Source organism: Branchiostoma lanceolatum, chromosome 7 (assembly GCF_035083965.1).
Source record: "Branchiostoma lanceolatum isolate klBraLanc5 chromosome 7, klBraLanc5.hap2, whole genome shotgun sequence".
NCBI lineage: Eukaryota > Metazoa > Chordata > Leptocardii > Amphioxiformes > Branchiostomatidae > Branchiostoma > Branchiostoma lanceolatum.
The window spans coordinates 6,083,993-6,110,497 of record NC_089728.1 but is presented as its reverse complement, the minus strand read 5'-3'; the positions used below and the strand labels follow the sequence as shown (position 1 = coordinate 6,110,497).

The 26,505-nt window shown below is 38.2% G+C and overlaps 2 protein-coding genes across 3 annotated transcripts in view; one reads left to right on the top strand and one right to left on the bottom strand.

The window, feature by feature from the left end:
- LOC136438850 (large ribosomal subunit protein mL38-like) overlaps window positions 1-1,277 on the top strand; it is a 5,947-nt gene extending 4,670 nt beyond the window's left edge. The window contains exons 8-9 of the mRNA XM_066433857.1: window positions 205-336; window positions 408-1,277. Of these exons, the coding sequence (XP_066289954.1) occupies window positions 205-336; window positions 408-409 (134 nt within the window). The 3' untranslated portion in view covers window positions 410-1,277. The remainder of the gene's footprint in view (window positions 1-204; window positions 337-407) is intronic.
- On the bottom strand, window positions 1,274-26,505 carry LOC136438849 (DENN domain-containing protein 11-like). Of its 2 annotated transcripts, XM_066433854.1 has the most exons (10): window positions 26,195-26,505; window positions 12,819-12,918; window positions 12,238-12,396; window positions 10,277-10,412; window positions 9,787-9,925; window positions 8,104-8,229; window positions 6,835-6,985; window positions 5,811-5,843; window positions 4,801-4,869; window positions 1,274-4,268 (listed from the first exon to the last, which is right to left on the bottom strand). In XM_066433854.1, exons 1-10 carry the CDS (start codon window positions 26,445-26,447, stop codon window positions 4,070-4,072), a joined length of 1,365 nt encoding a protein of 454 aa, XP_066289951.1. In that variant the 5' UTR covers window positions 26,448-26,505; the 3' UTR covers window positions 1,274-4,069. The 2 variants fall into 2 exon arrangements, with proteins under 2 accessions (XP_066289951.1, XP_066289952.1); XM_066433855.1 differs by lacking the exon at window positions 5,811-5,843 and having other exon boundaries at window positions 26,195-26,500.

Below are 26,505 nucleotides of genomic sequence, written 5' to 3'. Positions count from 1 at the left end.
GATACATAGTTTTGTTATAGTTATCATATAATCCTGTCTGAAGTTTGTAAGAAAAGTGTCAGCTAGGGTGACTCCGCAGTAATTTCAATCAGGGGAACTTTTACCATTCATATTCACATTCTGTATGTGCAGAAATGTGGGAGCTACATGTAGGTATACATGTACTTACAGTCCTTGACTGTTATACATTTTGTTGCCTTCCAGAAATGCCTGAGCCGATCTTCGAGTACGACTTCCCGAAGCCGTTCATTGCCCCACAGCTGATGATCCCACACAGGAAAGCTATACAGTACCTGGACAAGTACCTACCCAAAGAACCTATACTGAAAAAGTTCTAATTCTCTAGACACAGGAAAGCTACGCAGTACCTAGACAAGTACCTACCTAAAAGCCAGTACTGAATTTCTGATTCTCACAGAGCAGATGTAGACCTTACTGTGTTACCAACTAAGGACCTATACAGTACCTCAACAATTACTTGCCTGTAGTCCTGTACTAAAAAAGTTCTGATTCTCAGAGCTGATGTAGATTTAACTCTGTAACCAACTAAGGGCCTATACAATACCTCAACAAGTACCTGCCTGTAAGAGCCTGTAATCCTGTACTAAAAAAGTTCTGATTCTCACCGGACTGATTTAGACTTGACTGTGTTACCAACTAAGGGCCTATACAGTACCTCAAAGTTCTGATTCTCACCGGACTGATTTAGATTCAACTATGTAACCAACTGAGGGCCTATTGTAAAGTTTTTAAGGGGACTGGAATCCTTAATCTAACAACAAAAGGCTATACAGGTCTATTGTCTGTACATGTACAGAAGAGGTGCTCCTTAAGCAGATTGTATTGATTATGAAATGAAGAAACTTAAGTACATGGAAGGAACTATCCTTTGCAACCTATCAGACAAGTCATAATAGGCCCTAGGCAATAAGACATTTCACAGTTCTTAGTGCGCATGAGCAGTCGTGATGCATTGTGGTCAAAGTTCAAGGTCCATTGGTTATATTTGTAAACAATTCTTTGTCTAGACGTGTTTGCAACATTTCTATGTGGATGTTTGTTTACTGCCAGATCACATTGCAGAGGAGCTAGAGCGCTACATTTGAACTGTTGAATGTGCTACAACTATGGTTCATTTTGAATTCCCCCTCAGTCTATGGTAAAACATTACATTGAAAGAATGAAGTATTCCCCTTTGAGCTCAATATAGTAGCCACAATCTTTTTCTACTCCACCGAAGTAGAAGTTGTAAAATAAAGATATTTCATTGACATGTCTTTCTTGGTGACTTGTTTATTTCTTACAGAATGATCTAACATTTACATACACACTTGAACATATCTATATTTCTTGGGTACCAAAATTTACATTCAGTATACATGGTAACTGGCTATATTATTTACCTAGATAATCTTAGATACCTTATAGATAATGTACTATCTGTATTCAATAAAACTACTCCTATATTCCACATACAGTATAAGGTTTGTTCTGGGTTTAAAGGGGAGGTAGGCCTTCGACAGTTTCACTGCAAATTCAAATTACTAAATATGATTGCTGAAATTTCACAATACACATATGAAGAAAATTGTTAAGTTATTCAATCCTTCTGCCAGCCTCCTTTTTCACCTCTGGCCCAAAGAAGAAAACTTAAAGGAAGCAATGTAATCTGAGATACTAGTAGTGGTGACACCGTTTAGGCTAAAAAAATGCACATTCAACCATTTAATACATATATATTGCACGAACAGGTCTTGACACACTATGGTAGTATCTATTACTTAAACATCAAACACTCATAGTATATGTATGAGAACTGACAACATGTATATGTACATTGTGTCACTACCTAACCTTATGTACATTTTTGCCAAATTTGCCACAATTTAATAATTCAAAATGCAATTTTTGTGTCCTCACTTGATCAATATGGACTGATTTGATTTCCTTGTGTCTATTTTGACTAAAAAGGTTTTAAAACTATTTTGCCTGTAGGGAAAGATGCTAATTTGTTTTTTGTAATTTTCGAGTCATTCTTAGTTTTACCTTCTATAAACAGTCTGACCTATAGAAGCCAATGCAAATTTTGTGCCAAAAGGCTACATTGTATGTACTAAGTTAACATACATGTCACTTTTGTTAGGTTGGTAAAAGTAATATTACTTGACACCAGGAAGTCATTTATTATGAATGGATAGAATTCTCAACCAGCAAAACACTTTGGTAGAAATTCTGAATTTCTAGAGTTAAAATCTCAGCCTTGCTCTCAAAGTATGTTTCCATATAAATAGTGACCTTGAGGTTAGATGACTTAATAATTTCTTTTTAGTTGGATACACACAAAATCTATAATCTTTGGAGTATAGATTTTGTCAGAAACTATGACTTTTTCAACTTCTACTTCTCGACCCAAAGTCATTGATATATTAAAACTTCTAACTTGCTTTGGGAATTGCTAAGTTTTGCACCAATACCTACCTTCAATACTGCATGGTCAAGAGCAATACTGTATTATAGTACATGAACGTTACTGCAACTTACAAATATTGTTCAGTGTTAGGACTTAAGAAATCTTTGTAATCTAAGTGCTAAAATCTAAAATATAACATAATAATGTATTTCTAGATCACAACATGAAAAAACATAAACAAACGATTACATACAATCTTCTATGAACCTCTTATGGTTCAAAATGCATTTAATGCCAAACAGCTATTAGACAATCTTGCTAAGTATCTGCTTGTCTGTATCACATACTAATTTCAATGACTTGATAATATCCATTTCTTGTTAGAACAAACTTAAAAGTACTTCCTTGTAGTTCTGATTTGATTCAAAAGGAGGAGCTTTTATACCATAGTTGTTTGACATCTTCAAACAGACACTAGATATTAAAAGATTGATATTAATCATCTTCTGTGACTACTGCATTCTTTGAAACATATAAGTTATACATAAATACCTATTATCAACATACCTTTAAAAGTTAATACTTCAATACCATACTATTTTAATATACAACATTATCATCCCATTTTTAGACAAGTAATGCATTAGCTTGAAATATCTCCCCTTCCGCTGTTTCAGGTATAACTCGATACTACGTTTTTAAAGGCATTCAACAATTCAATCAGCTGCTTCTCAGAATCCTGACAAAAAAAAGTAAAACCGGTCACACAATGTCATACATGTACATGTACACAAGAGTATGGGTACTGACAGTAATTGAATTTCTGGCTGTGGCTTATAGCACAATTGTTTCTAGTGTTTTATCTATGACGATGAAAGCAATATAACATTCTAGGACTCATGCAATGATGTATTTTAAAATCAAACTCAGATTTTGAGTCTTATAAATCAGAGCACATCTTTTTTCACCACCCAGAGAAAAATCTGAAAAACCAGTAATTGAATTGTTGTGGTATACGGCGCAGTCACATTTGTAATTTTACGTTGTATAATTTTGATGTCCCAGAACCTCCAAGCAGACTGTGACAGAACCCACCACCGATAACGATCTGAGACAGCCTTTTCTGTGACAACACAGCTGAAGTGTGCACGACTTTCTCAAGAATGCCCCCAGGTTGTGATCATACGACAATCGCACCACCGTGAATAGTTTCATCAGGTCAGTGAGTAATTCACCCAACATTTCAGTGACTGTCAGCCACCTGTATTTTTGGGAGCACATATGTGAGCAGGGACTGTAGCTGTAGTGCAAAGTAAACCAGTCAGAGTTGTCCTAAAGAAGGTTACAGATGGTGACCGAAATGAAGGTTGAATAAAAACTCAGCTGTGTACCTATCAGACATCTTCCAGAGCTTCTGACTGGAGTGCTGCTTCTTGCAACTATATGTATCAATTGCACGTGGCACTTTGCGGAAGATGTCATCAAGTGATAGGCATCAAAGGTAAGCAGGTGAGAGACATTACTGGTTGTGTAAAGGAAAACTCCAATGTCCTATTTTCTACCAACCTGATGAAATTATTTTTGGATGTACAAGTATTCTTTTTATTACATCACACAACGTATGTGACTGGGTCGATAGTGTTAACGACTGTTAGTAAGTTACACTCCGCAGCAGGGGTTATCGATGACGAGCATGACGTCAATCCCGTGCAGCTCGACCAGGTCCATGACGAACTGCCGGTCCCTGATGGGGTCCAGGCCCATGCTGCGCATGTGGTCCATCGTCAGGGTGCGGTCCGACGTCGACGCTACGTCCAGCAGGGTCTGGAAAATTCTGTTGTTCTGCTCCGTGAAGAACCTAATGTGAGAGAAATGGTTACAAGTATGAATGGAGTAAAGGTAATCAAAAATACTATCTCCAAGCAGATCTTACACTAGCAAAATCAGCATGTGGGCTAAGACAGTATTTGTGTATGTATGTATGTATGTATGTAGTAGACCTTACGAAAGTCGCTGTGCTTTTGTTGTGTCAATAAAGATCTTCTGTATGAGCCACTGGTGGCCCATAGATACTGTCTTGGCCCACAAAACAATTTTGCCACAGATCCGGATCCTCTTTAACCTGTCTAGTACTGTAATTCTTTAAATTTTTGCAGTGTTATGCTGCAGTTTTCATGACCATTTCAATGTGAACTCAAATCACTGGTGCTTCCATTACTGTACAGTATGTGACTATAGCGCAATCATGAATTTACAACCATTGCGAACACTCCATTTTCTCCTTATCGCAAAATAAACTACTGTGAACTCAAAGGCATTTACTGTATTTGTAAGCAAATTGAGAAATGCATAGGAAGAATGAAGGAGTCTTTGTTGTCTTGAAAACTTACGTGATGAAGACTTGCTCATCATCAGCCACCTCATCGTCCTCTATATCCCTGCTGTACAGTTCCTCCGACCTACAACAGGGGGAGCTGTTCTTTAGTGTCACATACAAAACCACACCATCTGTAACTAAAGTCTGTGTTTTTTGTGGATTAACGTTTTGTTTCCTATAACATGAAAAATAGACTTATTCTGTGATTGTGTAAAATAACATTAATGTGATATAAGTATGGACATCTTTATAACTCTGATGTGTGGATTGATAAGATAACCATAGCGTGCTCTTTCTGGCAGTGTAAACCTAACTTCCAACTCTTACATTGCAAGGAATGGCACATTATTATTTTCTTTTTTTTCTTACTATAATTATGAAAGAAATTATGTTTCTTATACACAAGGGGCAGGGTGGCTAAGGGTTGTGGCATCTACCGCCCCAGTATAAGATGTGCAAATAGATATTTTGTAGAGAAGGATTTTGAAGACTGACAAGGGTTTAGGTAAGATGGATTCATGCTACTACCGGGAACATTTATTTAGTACATATAGTTGCAAACATGCATCCAACAACCACACTCAACCACTTGGCTTCAGCATGCTTGTGACACCCTACAAGCTACAAACTACATTTCTGTCTCAATATCCAGGGCACAGCCAACAAAGACTATGCAAATTACATATGTGCACAGTGCAAATCAGATATGCAGATTTTAAAGTCAGTAACAAGAAATTTACAAAATGGAAAACTTTGATGATGAGACATGTATTTCTGATGACAGTCAGCCAAAAATTTGGTAAGCAATGTATTTTTGTGGAATGACGGTTTCTTTCCTATAACATGAAAAATGGATTTGTTCTACAATTGTGTGCAACTGATATATTTACGCCAAAAATAATTACTCAAGCAACTGGATAAAGTTTTGAAACAGTCAACGTATAACTGATATATTTGTTTGGCTATTTTGTTGGCGGTAATACCCTGAAGTATTGGAACAGAAATAAGGCTCTTAAAGCTTACACAGTCCTTGGCAAGGTGGCGTATACCTCCTCACTTGATCGCAGAAGGAAACCAGATCAAAGAAATGTTAACCTAACCTATAAATGCAATTCTACACACTCATGCTAACAACTTTGCAAGAGAATCTTTTACAACATTCCTTCACTCCATACATCACACAGCCTGACCATGTACAACAGCAATGGCCATGCTATTTTGCTTACAACTATGCCCTTCTACATGTAGGTTCTTATCTAGTAAATACCTTTCACTCTTGGTACTCATGAGTCATTTCTAGATCCTCCACATACATTAATCTTTATGATTTTCGGAAAAGCCTTCTATACTATAGAATGTCTAATTGAACACTTGGATATTTGAAGTGTGAATACCTCCAGGGATTACGGATGCTACATTAGTAGACCTATTCAAATTCACTTTTTTTTCAGATACAAATGTAGCAGTATTATGGACTAAGTAGGTAGGTAGGTACCAGTCTGACAGCCAGGGTGCCATCTTAGTTGATTCACTGGGAGTCCCTTACCCAGGCTCCATTAACAGCAAAATAAGCCTACTAGGAGAACATATTATGAGAGTTGACACTGATAAAACTGACTACAGGACGACATAAATCTCCAGAGCTTGTCATGGTTTCTCCCCTATGGTTCAAAAGCTTGCTGTATACTTGCCCCTATAAACTAACTAGGATGGCACCCAGGCTAGATCTCTTTGAATTCACATTATATAAAAATGTGGCTCTTTGAAATCACATTATGTGGCTCTTTGAATTCACACTATCTAAAAATGTGGCTCTTTGAATTCACACTATCTAAAAATGTGGCTCTTTGAATTCACACTACCTAAAAATGTGGCTCTTTGAATTCACACTATCTAAAAATGTGGCTCTTTGAATTCACACTATCTAAAAACGTGGCTCTTTGAATTCACACTATCTAAAAATGTGGCCACACACAGGGTACACAGCAGAATCAGAGAATTGACGTTGATAAAACTGACTTTGATGGCATAAATCTCCACAGCTCACCTCTGGTTCAGCAGCTTGCTGTACTTGTCCCTGTCGCTGTCGTTGAGTCTGAGCATGTCCTGCAGACTGGGGATGTGGGTCTCCACGTTCTGGTTATCCACATACACGTCGTACAGGTGAGACTTCTCCTGGAATATCTTTTCTGTTGTGCCTGCAAAATATAGAATAGTGATGACTTACAATGATGTTTAATCAAACATCACACGGCATAGGAGGTTTTAAGCCGTCTGATTGGTCATGACCAATGTACACATACACGTAATACATATGGGACTTCTCCTGGAACATCTTTTCTGTTAAGCCTGCAAAATATAGAATAATGATGACTTATATAAAAACCTCATAGAAGGTAAGCCGTCTGATTGGTCAAGACCAATCATGGAATATCTTTTCTGTGGTGCCTGTAAAAGGGTAAATGTTGGTGCCTAATTCTAGTTGGGTCTGCCTACTAGTATCTGTAAATCATCAAATGTTTGCAATGGATGGCCTGACGGGCTATGGCAGGGCGGCAAGCCCGGCCTTAAAGGCCTCCACTGTCGGGGCTTGTGCAATATGCGCAGGCAGGGTCTTCCACTCCTTAACCGTGCGTGGGAAAAAGGAAAGTCTAAAACAATCAGTACGTGCTGAAGTGAGTGGATTGTTTTTGTTAGCAGTAACTTAATCTTAGCTACTTGAATCGTCACTAATCAATTAAAATTTCATCATTGCAAATGTTTGATTACTAATATTTGAGACAGTGATGTTTGTTCCCACCGTTAAAATTAAATGCCATGAATTCCTCCCTTTCCTCCCAACCACTAAAACTACAAACCGAAATACTCAATGTACAGTATTTACATACATAACAATAAACAACCAGTTTTGAACTACAAATCACTTGACAGTGAATGTTACCGACAGTAGGTCTCATAACTATTGGCAGATCCCCAAATTTGAAATTCAATTTCCATGGAAATAAACCGATCAAGTCAAACAAAGTAGAAACCAGAAGCAGACAAGCTTTCTGAAAACATGAAGCGTCAAAGTCTGTCAAGGGGAATGTTTCCCTCCAGATAAGAGCTTTTCAATTACTCTCCACAGTGCGTGGGCTGTGCTCAACAGCAATGTACTCTAACGTCCTGATACTGTAAATGCATTGAAGTTTGCTGTGAATTCATTTCGCAGCCAGGAGAAAATGGAGTGTTTGCAGTGGTTTTTGAAAATTAGGAAAAACTACAGTATCTGAGCATGTGCTACATTAGAGTAGAGAAACGGCGTGATGGTACTTACATGCTAAGTACGATACTTCTGTCTCGAGTCTGTCGATGTCTGCGATGTTGACGTAGAAGTGAGGCTTGAGAGGTTTCTCAGGTATCTCAGGAATGGTGTGTCTGGCTAAACAGCAGGCACAGTACACTATAGGAACATGATGAAAACAACACGTGTGAAAGTTAAGGATGCATCCACACGACCTGACAAACCTTTACCACTCTGAAGTAGCCATTTGGCACACAATTCCCTATTGGTTACAGCAGCAGGGAGTTAGGCAGCAGGGAGAAGCTGGATGTCCTTAATTGACCTTACTAGCATTTACATTTTCTTTGAATCCTATATAAATGTGTAGCTTATCATAAGTTGTTATAGAAAACTAAGGCTCAACCTAACCATGAAAAACACTAAGTATTCTAATCGAAGTCAAGTCTCCTGTTAACATTTATTACATAAATCAGCCACTTTGAAAACCAGTGTTTTTGAGAGATTCCTAGCGCAGCAACCTCCAGTTCAAATATACAGGACTACATTATACTGGGGGATATTGCATTGCAGATCTCTTTTGATGAATTTTTCAGGGTGGCAGACGTACCTGACATGGCAGAATCATATTAGTAGACGTTATCAGAAGAAAGCGTATTTTGGGCTAACCACGTTACATAATTCAAAGTTCCTACAATCTATCTCCTGTGATTGTACATATGTAAATATTTTGCGTTTGGGAATGCATCTCATTATGTATAAGCAGCAACACCTATGCTGCATTGCTTTGTGAACCAGTCAGAATTGATTGAAGAAACTGACAGATGGTCACCGAAACGTCGGTGGAATAAATCTCTTGGTCGTGTCAAAAGAGTCTTTTTATTCCTACAATCTATATCAGTAGAGATTGAAATCAACCAAATTTGCCAGAGGATAAAGACGGTGGTTCAGGATAATTGGTCAAAAATTGAATTAGCATCAGAAGCGTAATGTAGTATTTTACTTTTAACAGTCTTCATTGATTGGAACAAGACATGGAAAGCATATCCACCCGAACCACACCACAAATAATTCATCCTGTAAAACACTTGGCACCACTACTGCCTATTTTCTATTAATGTTTGCTTACAAAGCTATCTTTGTCCTTAACACTGAATGTTTACCACCACTATCACTGTCCTCGGTACTGAAAATTCTACTGTCATGATGCAGAACATTACAAAGCTATCTCTTTCCATAGCACTGAATGTTTACCACAACTATCACTGTCCTTGGTACTGAAAATTCTACTGTCATGATGCAGAACATTACAAAGCTATCTCTTTCCATAGCACTGAATGATTACCACAACTATCACTGTCCTCGGTACTGAAAATTCTACTGTCATGATGCAGAACATTACAAAGCTATCTCTGTCCTTAGTACTGAATGTTGACAAGTTATGACATATAACTATCGCTGTCCTTGGCACTGACAATTCTACTGTCATGATGCAGAATAGCCAATCAAAGTAAACAGCAAGGAAACATGCTGATATTTGTGCCACTAGGCACTACAAGGTGAACAATAACAAACAGCTTCGTTTTCATACCTCTGTAACACACCACACCAAAATGTTTGCAGTGTTTTTTTAGGATGGGAGACATTACTATAGTGTGTTTTCCTACCTCTGTAACACACCACACCAAAAGGAGACGTTACTTCAGTGTGTTTTCATACCTCTGTAACACACCACACCAATAGGAGGAGGTGAAAAGAACAGGATCCTTCTCCTCAGAAGAGCGTACTTCCACAGGACAAAGATCTGCTCTCCGAAGAACTTCAGGAACTGGGAAAAGCAGCCAGCAGGATGGGTTATCTGTGAGGTAATAACTTTAAAATTAGACTTCACAGAATGCACGGAAAGTTTATTTCTTCATTAATTTTCTAAATACTACTGAAACTGTAAATCTCAACATTTTTGCTGCATTTTAAGGCGCCTTTTTTCAGAGACCTCTCACCAGAAAAGAGCAGTGAGCCCTCGCAGGAACCTAGACTGAATGAGCCACCAATATCTTATCATTTATATCAAGAACAATGAGAAATACATATCTTTACACTCTTTCCCCTCAACTAAGGCAAATGTCCTCATTTAGCTTCAACATTTACTCTATGTAGATCTGTCTATAGTATTCGTTGAAAACTTATGTTGTATCTATACTCTACTTACCCTCATGTCAGCTCGAGGGATCTCTGTCATCGGCGACAGCAGACTGCGACCGGGGTTACTCATCGGAAGGGAGCCTTTCCGATCTTCCCAGAATGCTTTGAGTTGGTCGTACCTTCCAGGAGTCTCCAGTTGATGTCTGTTGTTTAAAAAATGGAAGGAAAACGGAATTATGAATATAATTTGACAGACACGGTTAGATTGGCAAGTAAGGTATTTCATTTCATATCAAAGAATAAATATCTAATCCATACAATTAAGACAATTTCTGCACCTTATGATCACTGCTCACTGAGTCACGTGTGCTACTAGTATCTGATGTTGTACAGTCAAAAATATGGGTAAGTTCAATTTTTGTGTTGGAAATTACAGTTAAAACTTGTTTCAGAATCAAGACAATTATATCAGCCTGAATATAATCCTTGCTGTAGTTCCACTGCTCAAGGAATTGGTTGTCAAGAAACATGACGAATGCTTGTTGTCAATGTGATATCTACATCTACATAGGGGTTGCCCCCAAATAACCCCTTCAAGGGCAAAGTAGGGGGGGAGTTGAGGTACAATGATATATGTACCAATCTAAAATTGCAATCTACCACAACATACGGGATAGTTCAGGATCACTGTTAAGTCACGCAACCTTATCTGCAGGTAGAACCTCGTCTGAACTCTAAACCAGAGAACGGGTATAAGCTATAGGTGAAAGCAGACGAGAGGGCGTATGATAACTTATTGGCATCTAACCTATAAAGTTAGGTGCACAGAAAATATTTGGGGTGCACAACATAAAGTAAAGTGATTTAAAAGCAGAATGTCACAAAAACCTTGTTACACCAAAGTTACTGCACAACAAAGATTTTACTATTTTTTATGACACATAAAGAGCATTATATGCTGTATGCAAGTGTTCAGTAGTACCTTTAAGGAAAAAAAACCAACAAAAAAATCCAGGTGCAGTCAAAAATGAGGTGCACAGCTCCGATTTTGGGTGCACAGACAAAAATGCACATGCACCCAGTATTCATAGCTATGAGACGTGAAGGCGTGTGATTTATTGGAAGGCTTCCCAACTGTCCCTCCTACAGTGCACGATCAATGCAGGGACCAAATTGGAGAGGTGGCTCTGATGGCCTTGTCGTTGTGAGCTACATTTGAAAACGTCCCTCTGGGTTCGATGTTGCGCCTAGTTTCATGCATCAAAGAGGAGCAAACTAGTTGCAATTCTCGTCACACAGCAAGGAACAAGGGGACTGGGTCTCGTGTGAATTTTGGGGATTTCAAAGGAAATGTTGCTTTTAAAATCATCAAGTGAATCAGCCAAGAAAGAGCTGCTTTTACCTTTTTCTCCAGAGAGATTTCAATTCTTTCAGCACAGAATGCAAAGTACAATATCCTCAACAAGGACAACATCAGAAATTGATCCTTTTTCACATATAATACATGCAATGATATCAAAATAGAATATAATTTTGTTTATCAAAGCTACATAATTGCACATTGAACAGCTGAGGGTTTAGCATGTACCAAAAAATTTCAGTTCTAGGAAAAACAAATTTTTAAACACCTCCATCCTGGGTTGATATGTCTGTGTTATTTGAAGACATGACTATTTCTTTTCTGAGCTGGTATTAGATACTTAGTAATTGGTACATTCACCAACCACTAAGTACCAATACTATGACATTGATTTTGAGGGAACCACTACTACACAACTGTTCTGAATAAATGTATTTATTTAATAGTTCAAATAAATATTTAAATTGTATTGGGTAGATATTTTAATAGTATTCAGTGAGCAGTTGAGCTAGTCTCATGTTTCTGACCTAGGGAAAAGAGTTGCTGTTACAGTTAAACAACGTAACCCGTAACCCCGGGGTGGCCTTTGCACCACACCTTGAAGTGACCTTCGGGTCTTGTTACGTGGTGACCATCAAGTAAAAAAAATTGAAAAAAGTGCCACCTACCTGACTTGATTCTCCAGGAACTGCATGTGTCTGTAGAGGGAGGTGTAGGAGGTGGCCAGGATGCCGACTGACTTCATCCTGGCGCCACGTTCAAGTTCGCTCTCCACCGGCATGTTCTCAAAACAACTCAAACCGTACAGGTTGTCCTTCTTGAAGTAGCTGTGAGAATCACAATGAAGCTTAGTAAGAACTATGATTACAGAAAAATTGAGAAACAGGATAAGACATTATTCATGGAGCATCTTTGATACATCAATACCCCCATGTTGGTGTCCTCATGTGCATAATTTCTGAAGAAATTCTTCTGATACTCTGAAATCACCACCATAAAGTGTCTGAGCTCCAAACTCTCAAAGAACAGAGAAATATTCCAAAACTTGCCACCAAAAACAATGACTGTCTGCTTGATCTACGATTCACTGAAATGCAACCAGGACACAATCTCAAACAATGTGGACTCTATGATATTTTCATGATAAAAAATCTTTTTCTTTTTCTTTTACAACCATTAATTAGCAAAAGTAGTTAGATGGTCACTAAACATTTAAGTAAAAAAAAAAAGTAGTTGGATGTGTACTAACATGAAGTCCTTAAGTATGGTGTGAGATCCGCTGGCCATGGCCTTAAACTCCACTCCATCGAGGTCACTGTCCTCAGGCTTGCACCACTCAATGATATTACCTGCAGAATAAAGGCAATCACAGTCAATACAACATATGGAGATGCACACATTCCAGGTAACTATAATCAAGAGAAACAAGACTGATGTGCAGTGCACAAGGAAAGCAGATCTGCAGAAAAGAACAGCTTAAATATGTGTCATCTGTGGCAGTAACTGTCAGTCTCGTATAGGACTGTTTAGCCACAGCCCATGCTGTAGGGTTGATTTTACCATGGTCAATATGATATATGGCCTTCAAGTTCAGAAGTCTTCAAACTGGATGGAGTTTTATTGTACTTGAGACCTGAGGGTTTTCCTGTGCATCTATCATTCCTTCAGTTGACAGATTCTTGTTGTTTACATGGCAGGTATTTAGAGTATTGCTATTCCATCATCTTGTCTGATATGAAGGTACACCAGGAGACTATCTGAGACAAAAGAACAAAATTTGGAGCTGGGGATGATCATCATACAATTTCTTGAGTGGAATGACTTAAGCAATAACAGAATATTTGACTTGACATATACTTTTTCTAGCTATATCTATATCTATATCTACATAGCCGGTATAACCTCCATCCGGCGTAACACAACAGCTTCGCAGGCACGAGGTGCAGCAGCAGCTGGTTATATTACACTGAAAGACCTGTCACTTCTAACTTTTGCACATCTGACTGCAAGCGTTTTTTAAAGCTATCCAGCGAAGATGCCCCTACAGTTCGTACTTGGCAGCAACGAGTTCCACTCTACAACAGTACAAGGGAAAAACAAATTTTTCTATGCAGTTGTCTAAGAAGTACACTGTTACAGCTTTCTGCAGGTTTAAACAGAAATGACACCAAGCCTCACAGGGCTAGTGAGTAATGGAACGTGGTTAGATTTTGAATAACACACATTTACAGTCACACTTACATCATGTTGATTATCATTAACATAACCATTAGTTAGTAAGCAACTTAATTACATACAAACAGTTTCAGATGATACAGTGTCACTGTGACTTCTGGGTACTAGAAACAACAACTTTCCGATGAAAATTATATACTAACAGTCTCAGATTATACAGTGCCACTTATCAGCTCCTAAAATAGCACACAATATTCTCGCATATATTTTTCATGCCGCACGAAATTACAGTCCCCTTCAGCTGTTATCGTAACACAACTTCTCGAGCCCACAACTCCTGTAAGGGTGGCCATTACGACTTGAGGAAAAGGGCTAAATTGGTTTTAAGCACGAATGAGATGAGCAGTTATCTCACACAACCACAGACTCCAATCATCAACAGTCTGCAACTCTAATTGCCTCTTTCTAACAATGCAAGCCTTTTTCGGGACACAACAAGCAGGCACTACTAGAGAAAGACGATGTAGAAACACAGGAAAGACTCCAAAACAGGACTCTAGCCAGCTCGAAATATTTTGCTGTCATCCCAATTCCTATTGACGGAAAAATCCAAAAAAGACTCTTTTTTGTTTTTTCCATCATCGTGTACAAATTTCCGTCACTGTTCAATTTCTAGGCTGGCATTTGGCATGGTTTATTCAAATTTGAGTATTTCTACAGCTTACCAACCAATTTTTGTCTGTCAAGGTCGATGGGACGGTTTTAAATATTTTTCCGTCATACGCAGTAAAACTCAAATGACAGAATGACAGCACTGGCTGGAGGCCTGCTACAAATAACCCTGACTGATGCATCTTGTGTGAGATAACTAATTGCTTATGGATGCTTGGATAACTACATCTACATGTAGATCTATCTAAGTATTCTAAGACCACACAAATTAATAATGATTTTGTTGGTTCTCTGATTATTTCAGAAAAAATATGGAGTAACAGGGAAAAAAAGAAATTGGCAAAAGCCGAATTGGCAGTGAATTTTTTTTGAGGGGGGGGTTGGGAAAATAAAAGCAGGTGATTCAAGAACCAACAAATGAAATTTGTGTGGCCTTGCCATACATTAGGTTTCAGGGGTACAAACCAACCTGTAAATGTTGTCATCACAGTTGGAGCAAAAGTATATATAACTGCAGATAGGACAAGCTGGAGGGCAGCTTATAGATAATGTCATAGCTGTGCCATAAGACAAAGATCGTAGACAAAAGTCACTAAAGATGTTCCATGTACATTTGTACTTGAACTGAATTGCAGAAGCATAATTTTGACAACACTCAACAAGGTCCAGACCCAATGGTGAAACCAAGTGTTTAATTGTTGATTGACCACAAAAATCACTGCAATCTCATTTTCTACTATATAGTGAATATATTTCTTCCCTTAACCTTCATGAAATGGTAACGACTTGGGCTGTCTATAGGAAACAAAATGAAGAGACATGACCAGGAATGAATTAAGAGGAAGTCTTTCAATATTGTTTCCAAGAAACCACAATTCAGTGATTGCAAATTTGGCAAGTGATAATGAACCCAAAGGGAGTTGATGCAGTGACTGAAGACGTACCTAAGGTCTGGAATTCAGACACAAAGTCATTGACATTGCATTTACTGCTCCACTACAATAGCATCCTTCATTGCCCATTTAATAACATGGTTTTCATTAATTTATATGTTTTAATATTCCCACCAATAACAGGTCTGTGACACAGCTGACACTTCAATAAGAATCTTCAAAGAACTCAATTTTCATTTGATAGCTTCTTGTTTACAACTTGCAACTTGGATGGCTTTTTCAGTACCATGGAAAGCACAGTATCCAGTACAACTGTCCAGCCTTGCTGTGGTGATACTGCATGTTAAACATACATATCCCCTCTTCTTATATTAGATGGCATGTACATCACAGTATCTGACAAGCAAACAGTAATCTAAGCTGTTCATTCCCAGTGATGGTTTAGAAGAAAAACAAAGGTACTAGAAAATGTACTACAGATTGCATGTAGAGCTCCATGTATAGAAAAAAAACTCTGTTCTACCTTTGAATTACAAGAGTGAGGTCAGAAAATTGCCACAACATTACACGCTTATGAAAAAAACGTGAATGCCCATAAATTTCACGACGAGCCGTATCCTACTCTGCTCTAAAACCCTAAATAAAACTGCTATAGAAAGACAGCATTTCCTGTTTTCGACACTCAACCATCATAACAGTTTGCCTGCCTCAAGAGAGCCACATAAAAGGACCAGCTAAATCTTTAATAGCTTGTCATATTCTTGGTCTCAACATGGGGTGTTTCTATCTGATGATTCAAATCAAACCCTCAAGGCAAACCTGCATGTAGGACTGCCATAAAAAGACATGTGTATCTTGTAAAACAGTTGGAAACCATGAAAGAGGAATGCTGCAATTTATCAGTCTCTCTGCCCCACTGGTTTTCAATTGCGCACAGAAATAACTACAAGATTCTTTTTACTGGTTGTGAGAGCTACATATGTTAAAAATGGAACAAAATGACAAACAAACCAATTTGTTACAATACACATCAACAACGGCAATTAAATCCCCGGTAACAACCAATTATACACCCTGTTGCTAATCAAATTTGAGGAGGTTGCTTTGTCCCCAGAGCCACATTTTTCTGGTTCGTATTTTCCCAGTTCTTTGGTTGTTTTTCACCCAACTTTTGACCGTTTACTGTATAAGTTCGTAGAGAAGAGAAGGTTTTAATCATCTATTTTGTCTAAGAATCTCAGCATTCTATTGACAGTTGGGTTTGTATCTGCTACAATTGAAGGGCTTCTATGGAATTTCCTTCCCACACCATGGTGTATTGGGCAGCACCCATCTGCATTTCCTTAGCCCTTAGGTCACACAGCTGTACAAGCACAGATAATACAACAGCAGGGGGGAGTCCTCTGGTAGCACGGTGTGTTTGACTACCATACTCTTTTTCATCATTGCTAAGCAGAGAAAGCAGTATGCTGCATTTTTAAAGTTGCTTGGTATGCCTGTGTTGGGGATTAAACCTGTGACCTACAGCATGCAAGGCAAGGCCTCTACTCATTATCTAGCTTAGTTGTAATACTGTAATTCTTGATTTGTTAACTGTAACTTAATTTTAGCTGATTCAACTGTCACTAGTCAACAGCTAATCATCGCTAATATTTGATCACTAATATTTAAGCCAGTAATGTTTGTTCCCACCGTTAAAATTGAGTGCCGTGACCTACTCCATTTCCCCCTAACCGCTATATTTCCCTGCCGCTATATAAAAGTGATTTACAGTAATTATAGAAGAGGCAACCCATAGGTTGTCCAGGGACAACCCTATAGAGAAAATCCTTTTTTGGGGGCAATATTTTTGGTTGCACCTCTTAAGATGTAACGATTCACTCTCCATTCAGACACTCACATGTCACAGTCGCTGCCTCCTTCAAAAGGAAACTCTGGGACTGTCTACATGTGTACGCAGTGACCCTGACCTCTCACTGTAGATACTATCATAGATGCTGTAGACGATATCATGGACAATATATATGTACCGGTAATAGTCATTGATATACTTAGAATACTGTTATTAATTGTTATTCTGTCAATGTCAAATTCCATTTGTAATGTAACAGCAGGGCTAGCCCTTTGTAATAGCCACAGTCTAGTTTGGTAGCCCTGGCTGTGTGTGTTGAACAGGTAAACCAATAAATAAATAAATAGTCCTCACTAAAAACAGCTAAACCGTGTCAGCTATAGAGTAGGCTTGTATTCACTGCACACACCTGCAATGTACCATAAATAACTACTTCTGACGCATTCCTCAGAAATAAACCACAGAATGAAATGAGACCTGGCAGGCAAACGTGTGGGTTCCATTAGGAAATACTGTTACACTCACTTCTATTTGCATCACGCTGAAATTGGAAAGAAAGTGACCATCTGTTTTATGTGTTCTAGGAGACTGAGGAGTACAGGCCTAGACTAAGTATTATGGTGCAAAATACCACACGTAACATATGCAGGTTTAAAAAAAATCTCTTTCTAGTATTGGCAAATGTGCAGATGTTGGCACCTTGCTAAACCAAGTCTGTTTTTTTGGCACACCTTTGACAGATTAGCCGAAGAGGCTCGGTGGGCGTCACACACGAGATTGAGCAGTTGCTTGTTTGATTTGAATTCCTGGCTAGACACTGTGTCCTCAGGAAAGGCATTACCTTAACTTTCTTCACTCAATCAAGATGTGAATGGTTACATGACTTATAATCAAGTTGGGGAGGTAATATAAAAAGGTTCAGACGGTTGAACTTGAAGGAGAGGGTTGGGCCCCGCTTTCCAATACCGTGCCAAATACACTGTAGTGGATTAACAACCCGCTGCCACTACGGCCTCATAAAGTCTAGACGTCTATGGGACCTTTACCTTTATCAACCACATTGACACAGTAACGGTATGTTGATCATCAAGACTTGAAATCCTTCTTTTCTGTTTCCTGCAATATGCAATTCTGATACCTCAACCCCTTTTGATAGTTATCAATAATCTTTGCTGCAATCTCCAAATTTTTTTCTGAAAATTGTCAGCAGACATTTCGAGCTCTGAAAATTCATACAAGGGGTCAGTCACCTTTCAGCTCAGTCTATTAGGCTACACATGTTTGGTAACACTATAGGGTTAATGACCCGCTTTTCTTTGGTCTATGCTGTGTGATAAGGCATGGTCGTTCCTATAACCACCGAATAAAGTACAGAGGTCGCGAAGCGTTATATCATATAGGCTAAGCCATTGTCCATGTCATACTAGTAGTTACTAGTACTGAGTGCAGTACAGTCAAACCTGTCTATAGCGGTCACTCAAGGGACTGGCCAAAACTGGCCGCTAAGGACAGGTGGCCGCTATGGAGAAAATGTCGATTAATTGACCACGAGTGACACATGTTTTCAGTACCCACTGAGATACATTTATTCACCGTACAGTACACATGTAAACATTACATAGGTAAGGCACATTTTAGAAATTCGATTGTTGTTCTTTTACTTCTATTATGGGCTTGAAAAAAGAACTATTGTATCTGCCAACTCCAAAATCCATGGCTTGTTCGAGCTTCATGTATGAACAGACCAGCATCGCCATACTCTACTCTTGATCCTTCGCGACTGCTTCGCTGCAGGCACACGCGTCACCAACGAGTTTTAATCATATGAAACTAAGTCCTTCGCAGCAAAATGCCACCTAGTTAGTTAAGAACAAAATATATGTTGCTCAGTTGCCACTTACTGTTCGTTTTCGACCGTTTTCAAACATAAAATCGTGGCGACAATTTTCCTTGTCTGTTGTTGTTTGCTTGTCATGATCGGCTTCTACCATTATGCTAATAGGGTATTGAGAGGAAGGTCGCCCTTTTGAGGGCTTTTTTCTTTTCAGAAAATTGCAACAGCCTGAATTTTACATCATAGTAATGTTATCCATATTTAGTTTGAAGCTTTTGGTTAAGTAATTATCCTCAGTGATAGTTTGCAGCAAAATAAATTTAACAAACTATACCTCCGCAACAGTGGTGTCTTCCGATGACCTTTATGCTGCTCCGCCATTTTGAAAATCGTGTTTGGGCACATTTTCGGATGAATTCCAGGGAAAAACGGAAATATTGGGCCGACATTGAAACAATTCGCGAACTTGGCGCATCAGATACATGTGCGGGTTGTATTTTCCAAAAACTACCGTAATCTTTGCCCAGTCCAAATGCACAGAAATAGTCAAATATGCTACGATGTACAAACGCAAGCCATGTGTCCTTCAGTTCGCGTCAAACCATGGATAATCTAACAAAGATAAAACATTCTTGTTTTCTTTATTATTATCCTGTCAAGTTGAGTTCACATAAACTTGATAACTGCATAAAAAAATGAAGATTTTGAACCCGGCGTGCGGTGGCGATGCGGCTTCCACCGCCGCACATTGACCGTTATCGGCAGTGTTACTGTGCTCGCGGGACCGAAAATCGTCTGGCCGCGACCGCGTTGGACAGGTGGCTGCTATAGCCTAATTCTTAATGCTTATGTCAATGGGAAAAATCCAAGGGACCGACAAAAAGTGACCACTATGGGCAGGTGGCCGCTATGCAAAGGTGACCGCTAATACAGGTTTGACTGTATTCAATTTTGTGTCATACCTGGGCCGCAAAAACGTTCGCTACAGGTGTTCCGCATTACACGGGGTTCTATAGTAATGTTTAGAATGCATTTCGAGTGTTCCGGTTGTGCCGCTGTAGAACATGCGAACGCAAAAGCGGGTCCATACGAATTTTACAGAGCCGCTTTTGCGGGTCCGTATGAAGATTACAGACCCGCAAATGGAGCCTTCTGATTGGTCGACAACATCTACATATATAGTAGTATATGGTAATACAATGTAAAGCATAACTAGTGGGGTTATGTGCTAACATGCATATCTTGTACGTCCTTTTGTTATATGATATATCCTTTTCTGACAGCACTATCAACAACAAAGGTGCAAATCCATAAGCATAAACCTCCACTTACGTACAATCATGTAGATCCAAATAATGATAAGAGCTATCAAAATCTGTGCCCATCCTGTTCATTTGTTGTTTATTCATTGGTCATCTGTGAAGCAAAGACTGATTCTCGTAAGCTTGCTGTTATTAGAATGATCTATGTCAAACCTCTACATGTAAAAGAACCCTACACACTTATCAAGAAAGGTATGGGTGACCCGGTGTGTTTAGGTAACAACGCGAGCCGCAGCGAAGCCACCTTGCACTTCTAGCTTAACACTATAAAGCATCATGCTTTGCCTCAATTGAGGATGGCAAAAGAAGAAAAATCTGCAACTGTTTCTTTAATACAATGATTATCAATTCTAATCTGAAAAATTGCTAAAAGAAAAATTGTTTATTCATACATATTTCCATAAGCCAGCAATTGTAAACGGCACTTCCCATAACAAGTATTGAATTATTGAAACATGCACTAAATTTCACCCTCCTGTTGTCTTCTACTCTAAGTCGAGAGAATTTCACAGAGAAAAAAGTTCCAAAATACAAATGAGTGAAAACCGATGCATACATGTACGTGTACGTGTCATACATGTAGAAAGCTGGTATGAAGAGAAACGCGTAAACACGATAAGATCTGAAAGTTGACGATCGATAACCCTAGACGGTGAGGCATAGCAAACGGTGTTAATACCACAGCAATGTAATCACACCCCAGAGCGTTATAAATATATATGGCCCCGCGTCCAACATCCGTCTGTAAGCCAAGGTACTGATAGCATTATCATACACAAATATTTCACATTGATGGAAGCAGATATCGGTGAAAGGTGCAACGTCATTTTAACACGCCATGTTTCAAATACCGGTATGTCGAGACCTTTTCATGCTGTATAAAACGATGTGAGCTCAGGTGGTGACATTTAACGGAAGGAGAAGCGCTCGAGGCGAAAACAGAATCTTTTGGATGGCATTTCAGCACTAAGGGCAAAGATGTCTGAGAGAATGTCTCAGATGTTTGACATCCTAATACGGTGTATGTGTTACCAAAGGGCAACTATCAGACGGATATGACTGGTGACGCACGAAATTTGTGTAGTAAACAAGATTTTAACACGGATCAAAAAAGGTCTCTGTCATACAGGTCAAGTGTAACACAAAGAAGTGTTTATATGGCGATACTGCAAGGAATATAATCTATATTCTACGCTAAGCCAACAGCTATCATGCAGAGGATCTACAGTCAGAAATTAGCAACCCTGTCACACACACAGTCTTTTCATCAGCGACCTGTGGTAAACCCATGATGATAGGCAATACCCTTGGAATGCGATTGCTTTTCCTACTTGCGATTCCAATCATTGGAAATGGATAATCAGAGTGGTTATAGAATAAGTTGTATGGCAGAGAAAGTATTATAACTAAAAAGGAGACTTTAATGACAAAATGAATGTATGCCTAGTAGATCTGGAATTGGTTGGGAATCAAATGTTACACTGATATTGAGCAAAGCTAAATTAGTTTGTTTATGTATATCATATAGAATCGGCTTCTTTGGTTTAGGTCTTGCATCTTTTTGGAATGCATTGTCTATCTTGTTCAAGTAGTAGATTTGATACGAAATACATCATTTTTATTCAAATGCTACCAGGTATTCGGTATAGCTAAATTAAATCCATTGTTTGGGTACATTTTGTATATCATATAAAATCGGCTTCTTTGGTTTAAGTCTTGCACAGCCCATTTCTTTGGAGTGCCCCATTTCGTGTTGACAACACGACATGATAGCGACATATGTTTTCAACACCATTCCCCCATCCCTTCCCAAATGAATACTAACAAGAAAATCAATCGGCAGCATTTGCTGCAGACAGAATTAAAGGAAGGGGGACGTATTCAGGACACAGTGCTGGGTATTACAGCTTTAACTTTAAATATGAGCCTCCTTTTCCCAAACATGGACGTAATTAATGGTGCTGGTTGGAATCGATATAGATACTCATAACCTTAGTCTTGATGAAAGACGGATATACAGTGTATATCAATTTTTTTGTCATTTGCCAGCAAATTATAAAAATGTTTAATGAATGTAGATTGCAAACTGAACATTAAACAGATGTATATATCTATCATTTTTGCCAATATAGACATATAAAATATACCAACATCTCAATCTTTTTGCTTTCATGCAAAAGATATATATATCCATGTGAATTCATAAATTTTTCTTTGAGACTTCTGATTTTGCAGTAGGACTAGGAGGCGAAAGGAAGCTTTTGCAGTGTTTTAATTTCACAGTTGAAACAATTCTGTTGTACAGTAATGATGCAAAAGAAACACATATCTTTGTGGTTAAATGGTTTCACAGCGGTGAATTCACTGCAAAAACATGAAAATAAAACCACGGCGCCCATTTCTAGATAAACATGTATGTAGTATATAGAAATTGAGAGATAGACTGCGAAGAAAAACAGAGAAGTTCAAAGCTCAAAAACAAACAGTGTGTAGAATCTGTACTATTCATAGTCTTGCGAGATTGATGAATGCTTACAACATATATACAAAATGTACTACTATCTAGAAAGAGATAAAGAATTATCATAGACTTGGGAACAGTAATGGCTTTGTAGCATGATGATGCCATCCTTCAGAAGGATACTGATGGGAAAAGTCCTCTATCTTCCAGCCTTGACACAAAGTCATCTGTTTCTAGGTCAGAAATGAACACCTCCAACTGAGGAAGGGAAATTGCTTGAACTGAGGTCGAATTCTGCTATCGACAGGGCAATAAACTTGATTAGAGAGGCATCTTCCTGCGTCGTATAAAACTGTATCTTTGTCTGTGTAGGTAGTCAGCAATGTAATACAATGCCATGTGCGTCATTTAGGAGACTCGAAGCAGCTGTTGTGTCGGAATACAACCACGAAATGGAAAAGAGAGGAAAGAAAACTACTGTATCGTACGCAGTTTCTATGTTGCTCAGTACAGTTATAAAGGAACCAGGGAGTGACAAAATGGTCCTCAATAACCGATTTTACTAAAAATTGTACCCTTTCATACCATAAATACCCAGTAGCAAAAATAAAGAGTAGTCTTATAATTATATATCATGTTGTCCACCACTAACTCATAAAGCAGTATACAATATTATCACAGGACACATATCTGCACACTTAATAGCTGTTATATTCAATTATCTTTGTAGCACAAGTGATAAAAGCTACAAATTGTCTTTGCATTTTCATACTACAAATAAAAGCGGTGAGGCAGTCGACCTCAGGCAAAGTAAAGAACACAAAGAGTATCGACATACCCGTCAATATTACATGCTAATGGCATAGTCAAACATTTGCAAAGTCATACATACACATACACATGTACCTAAGTTTACCATAATGGTTTGTCATTGCATTTTCCTGTCTTTAGAAGCCTGTAAATCGTAAATGGACACAAAATGTAAACTAAGCAGTTCCATTATAATGGAATTGTTTGGTAGTCTGTTTGAATAATGTTTGAATTAACCACTCTTTTAGGCATATATGTATATATAGAGAGAGACAAAAAGAATATGATACAAATAGATATTAGCCATGCAAATTGGAACAGTTCTTGACCTAAGCAAATATTCATTGTTATGTATGTTTGATCTCTGTTCTATTTCTAATGCAGTTTCTGTGTTTAAAAACATACATTAGAAGGTTCAGATTTTTTTAGATAAAAATTTTAAAGTAAACTTAAGAACTGAGGCATCTCTGATGCTGCCTTTAGGACTACATCTCATTCCTTTTTCAGCTATAGTTTAAGTATCACACTTTTACTAGTTTTAGTGTGATTTTCAGCATAGATGACAGAATTTCACAGAATCTGCAAATTGGAACAGTTCTTGACCTAAGCAAAGATTCTTTGTTATGTATGTTTGATCTCTGCGCTATTTCTAATGCAGTTTCTGCCTTTGAAAACATACAAGGTTCAGATTTTAACATAAAAATTTTTTAACGTAAAGCAAACTTAAGATCTGAGGCATCTCTGATGCTGCCTTTAGGACTACACCTCAATAATTCCTTTCTTAAACTATAGTTTAAGTATCACACTTTTAGTATGATTTTCAGCATAGATGACAGAATTTCACAGAATGTCTAAACAAAGACAAAGGACAAAAACATGTCAACCTTGTTATTGATTCTCACATCTGGTACACAGCACAACGGCCATTTAATGAAAATCAATATAGGCATGTGTTTACCAGCATTGACTAAATGAGGCCAGTCTACAGTCTATATACATGGACAAAGCCTTTAAAAAGATGCAAACAAATGCATTACATTATTGAACACCAGCTTAGCAGAACCTGAAATTGTGACTCAAAAACCAAACAAAAATGTCATTCATATCCAGGGTCTACCCTTCAGCAATTTGTGTTCACAAAACGTCACAAAATGTGATCAATAGATTGTATCCCTTTGATCCCTTTTTTTCCTGCCAGACTAAGTCGTATTAAATTGGACAATGCAAATAATCCACCCTTATCTTATCTCTTGCTTTTCAACCAGGTGAAAACACTAGATATGATCTTCAAGTAGTAATAGAAATTTTGTATCTGAAACTTAAATATGGAAAACAGCCACAACAGAATTTCTGTTGTGTCCTAACCCAAGATGTCTGATAGTAATCAACAGAACCACATCTACCAGCCTAGAAGGACAGACTTCAATAATTGACTTATTCTGTTTTATTTCTGTTGGACTTTATTGACTTCCGGAAAGACAGATAAGATAAAGAATGGCTGGAAAGGATCAATGACAAAGGAATCAATTGGGTCTAGCTGACCCAGACGAACAGATGACTATAAAAAGATTTTTTTATTAAAAGAAGAAAAGATTTAAATCAAGATATCATGATACCTTCATTGAATCTACCAATCATGTTTTGACTACTTTCCAAGCAGAAGTTGGTGGAGAAGATTGTGACCTTTTCTGTCGGAAGTGAAAATGGGGTATATGATAAAAAGGACACAATCTTCTCCACCAACCTCTGCTTGGAAAGTAGTTTTGATGCCCAAAAATGAAGCATACAGGAGAAAACGTCTTATATTGGAAAAAAGTATTGATTTCATATTTTGTTTGCACACATATATATGCACATTAATTTTGTAATAATTATGTACTAGTTATATTTGACTCTGAATAAATGGCATCATCATTTCTGATTTCCTATATCTTTAATCACTTCTTGGCAATACGTCAATGACAAAAAAAGGAGAGAGTTTTCTGTCAAATTCTAAATTTTAAAACATATGCTTGACTGCTTCTTGATATCATGCATGCATCGTACACAAAATATAATGAAAATGGGTGTAATACGCACAAAGCAATATTTATCTATTTTACATATTCATTTCATGCAGAGTTAAGATAGGATTTTAAAGCTGTATTTTATATCTTATGTACCATTTTCAGCGGTAAATCATAATCTGAACCCAAATCCAGGTAAATCTAACTAAGTCCAACCCTATACCTATAGTATGATTTAAAAGCGGACAGCACGGGTTACTGTTATATAGGCAGTACAGGAACGTCTCTGCTATCTAGCCAAGCCTATTCTACCACGGTACTTTCCACCTAGGAATTTCTCTCCAAAAAACGAGCAACCCCAAAACAAATCTCGGATTCCAACCAAAGGGACAATTAATTCCACTAACACCGAATTATGACAATATCAGTTACATGTTTTACAGGTAAAATATATACGCATTTCATAATAATAATAATATATAATATAATTTCGTTAGTCTTTTTCTACATTTTTTTACAAATCGTGCAAAAATCATTACCTATCCAAAGAAAGTGTTTCTACAAGAATGTGAATCATTGTAGAAATGTGCGTAACGTTACCTGTTCTGGTGTCGAACGCCACCACAAAGATAGCCACTATGTAGTCGGCCTCTTTGATATCTTGGAAGTTTGAGTTGCTTGCGCTGATGTTGATGGTATTCCTGCAGTACAGATCTTCTGGAGCGATGATTCCCGACTTCTGGGAGCTAGCCTTTAGGTAGAGAGACTTGACTTGCTCCCTGGAGTGGCGGTACTCCGAGGAATCGTCCTCGTTGTCGAGGAGCGGCGTTTTCTCCGATGTGTCATTCGCCATGTTGTGTCTCTTTCTGCGGGTAATCAGGTGACTCCCGACGCGACCTCTGACCTACCTG

What these genes read in the sequence shown, in the direction of transcription:
- LOC136438849 (XM_066433854.1), bottom strand. Translation starts at nt 26,447, where the DNA reads ATGGCGAATGACACATCGGAGAAAACGCCGCTCCTCGACAACGAGGAC. An exon ending in TCCCTCGAGCTGACATGAGG is followed by an intron (nt 9,926 to 10,276) that starts GTAAGTAGAGTA and finishes ATTACCTCACAG; the next exon opens with ATAACCCATCCTGCTGGCTG. An exon ending in GATGAGCAAGTCTTCATCAC is followed by an intron (nt 4,269 to 4,800) that starts GTAAGTTTTCAA and finishes CTCTCACATTAG; the next exon opens with GTTCTTCACGGAGCAGAACA.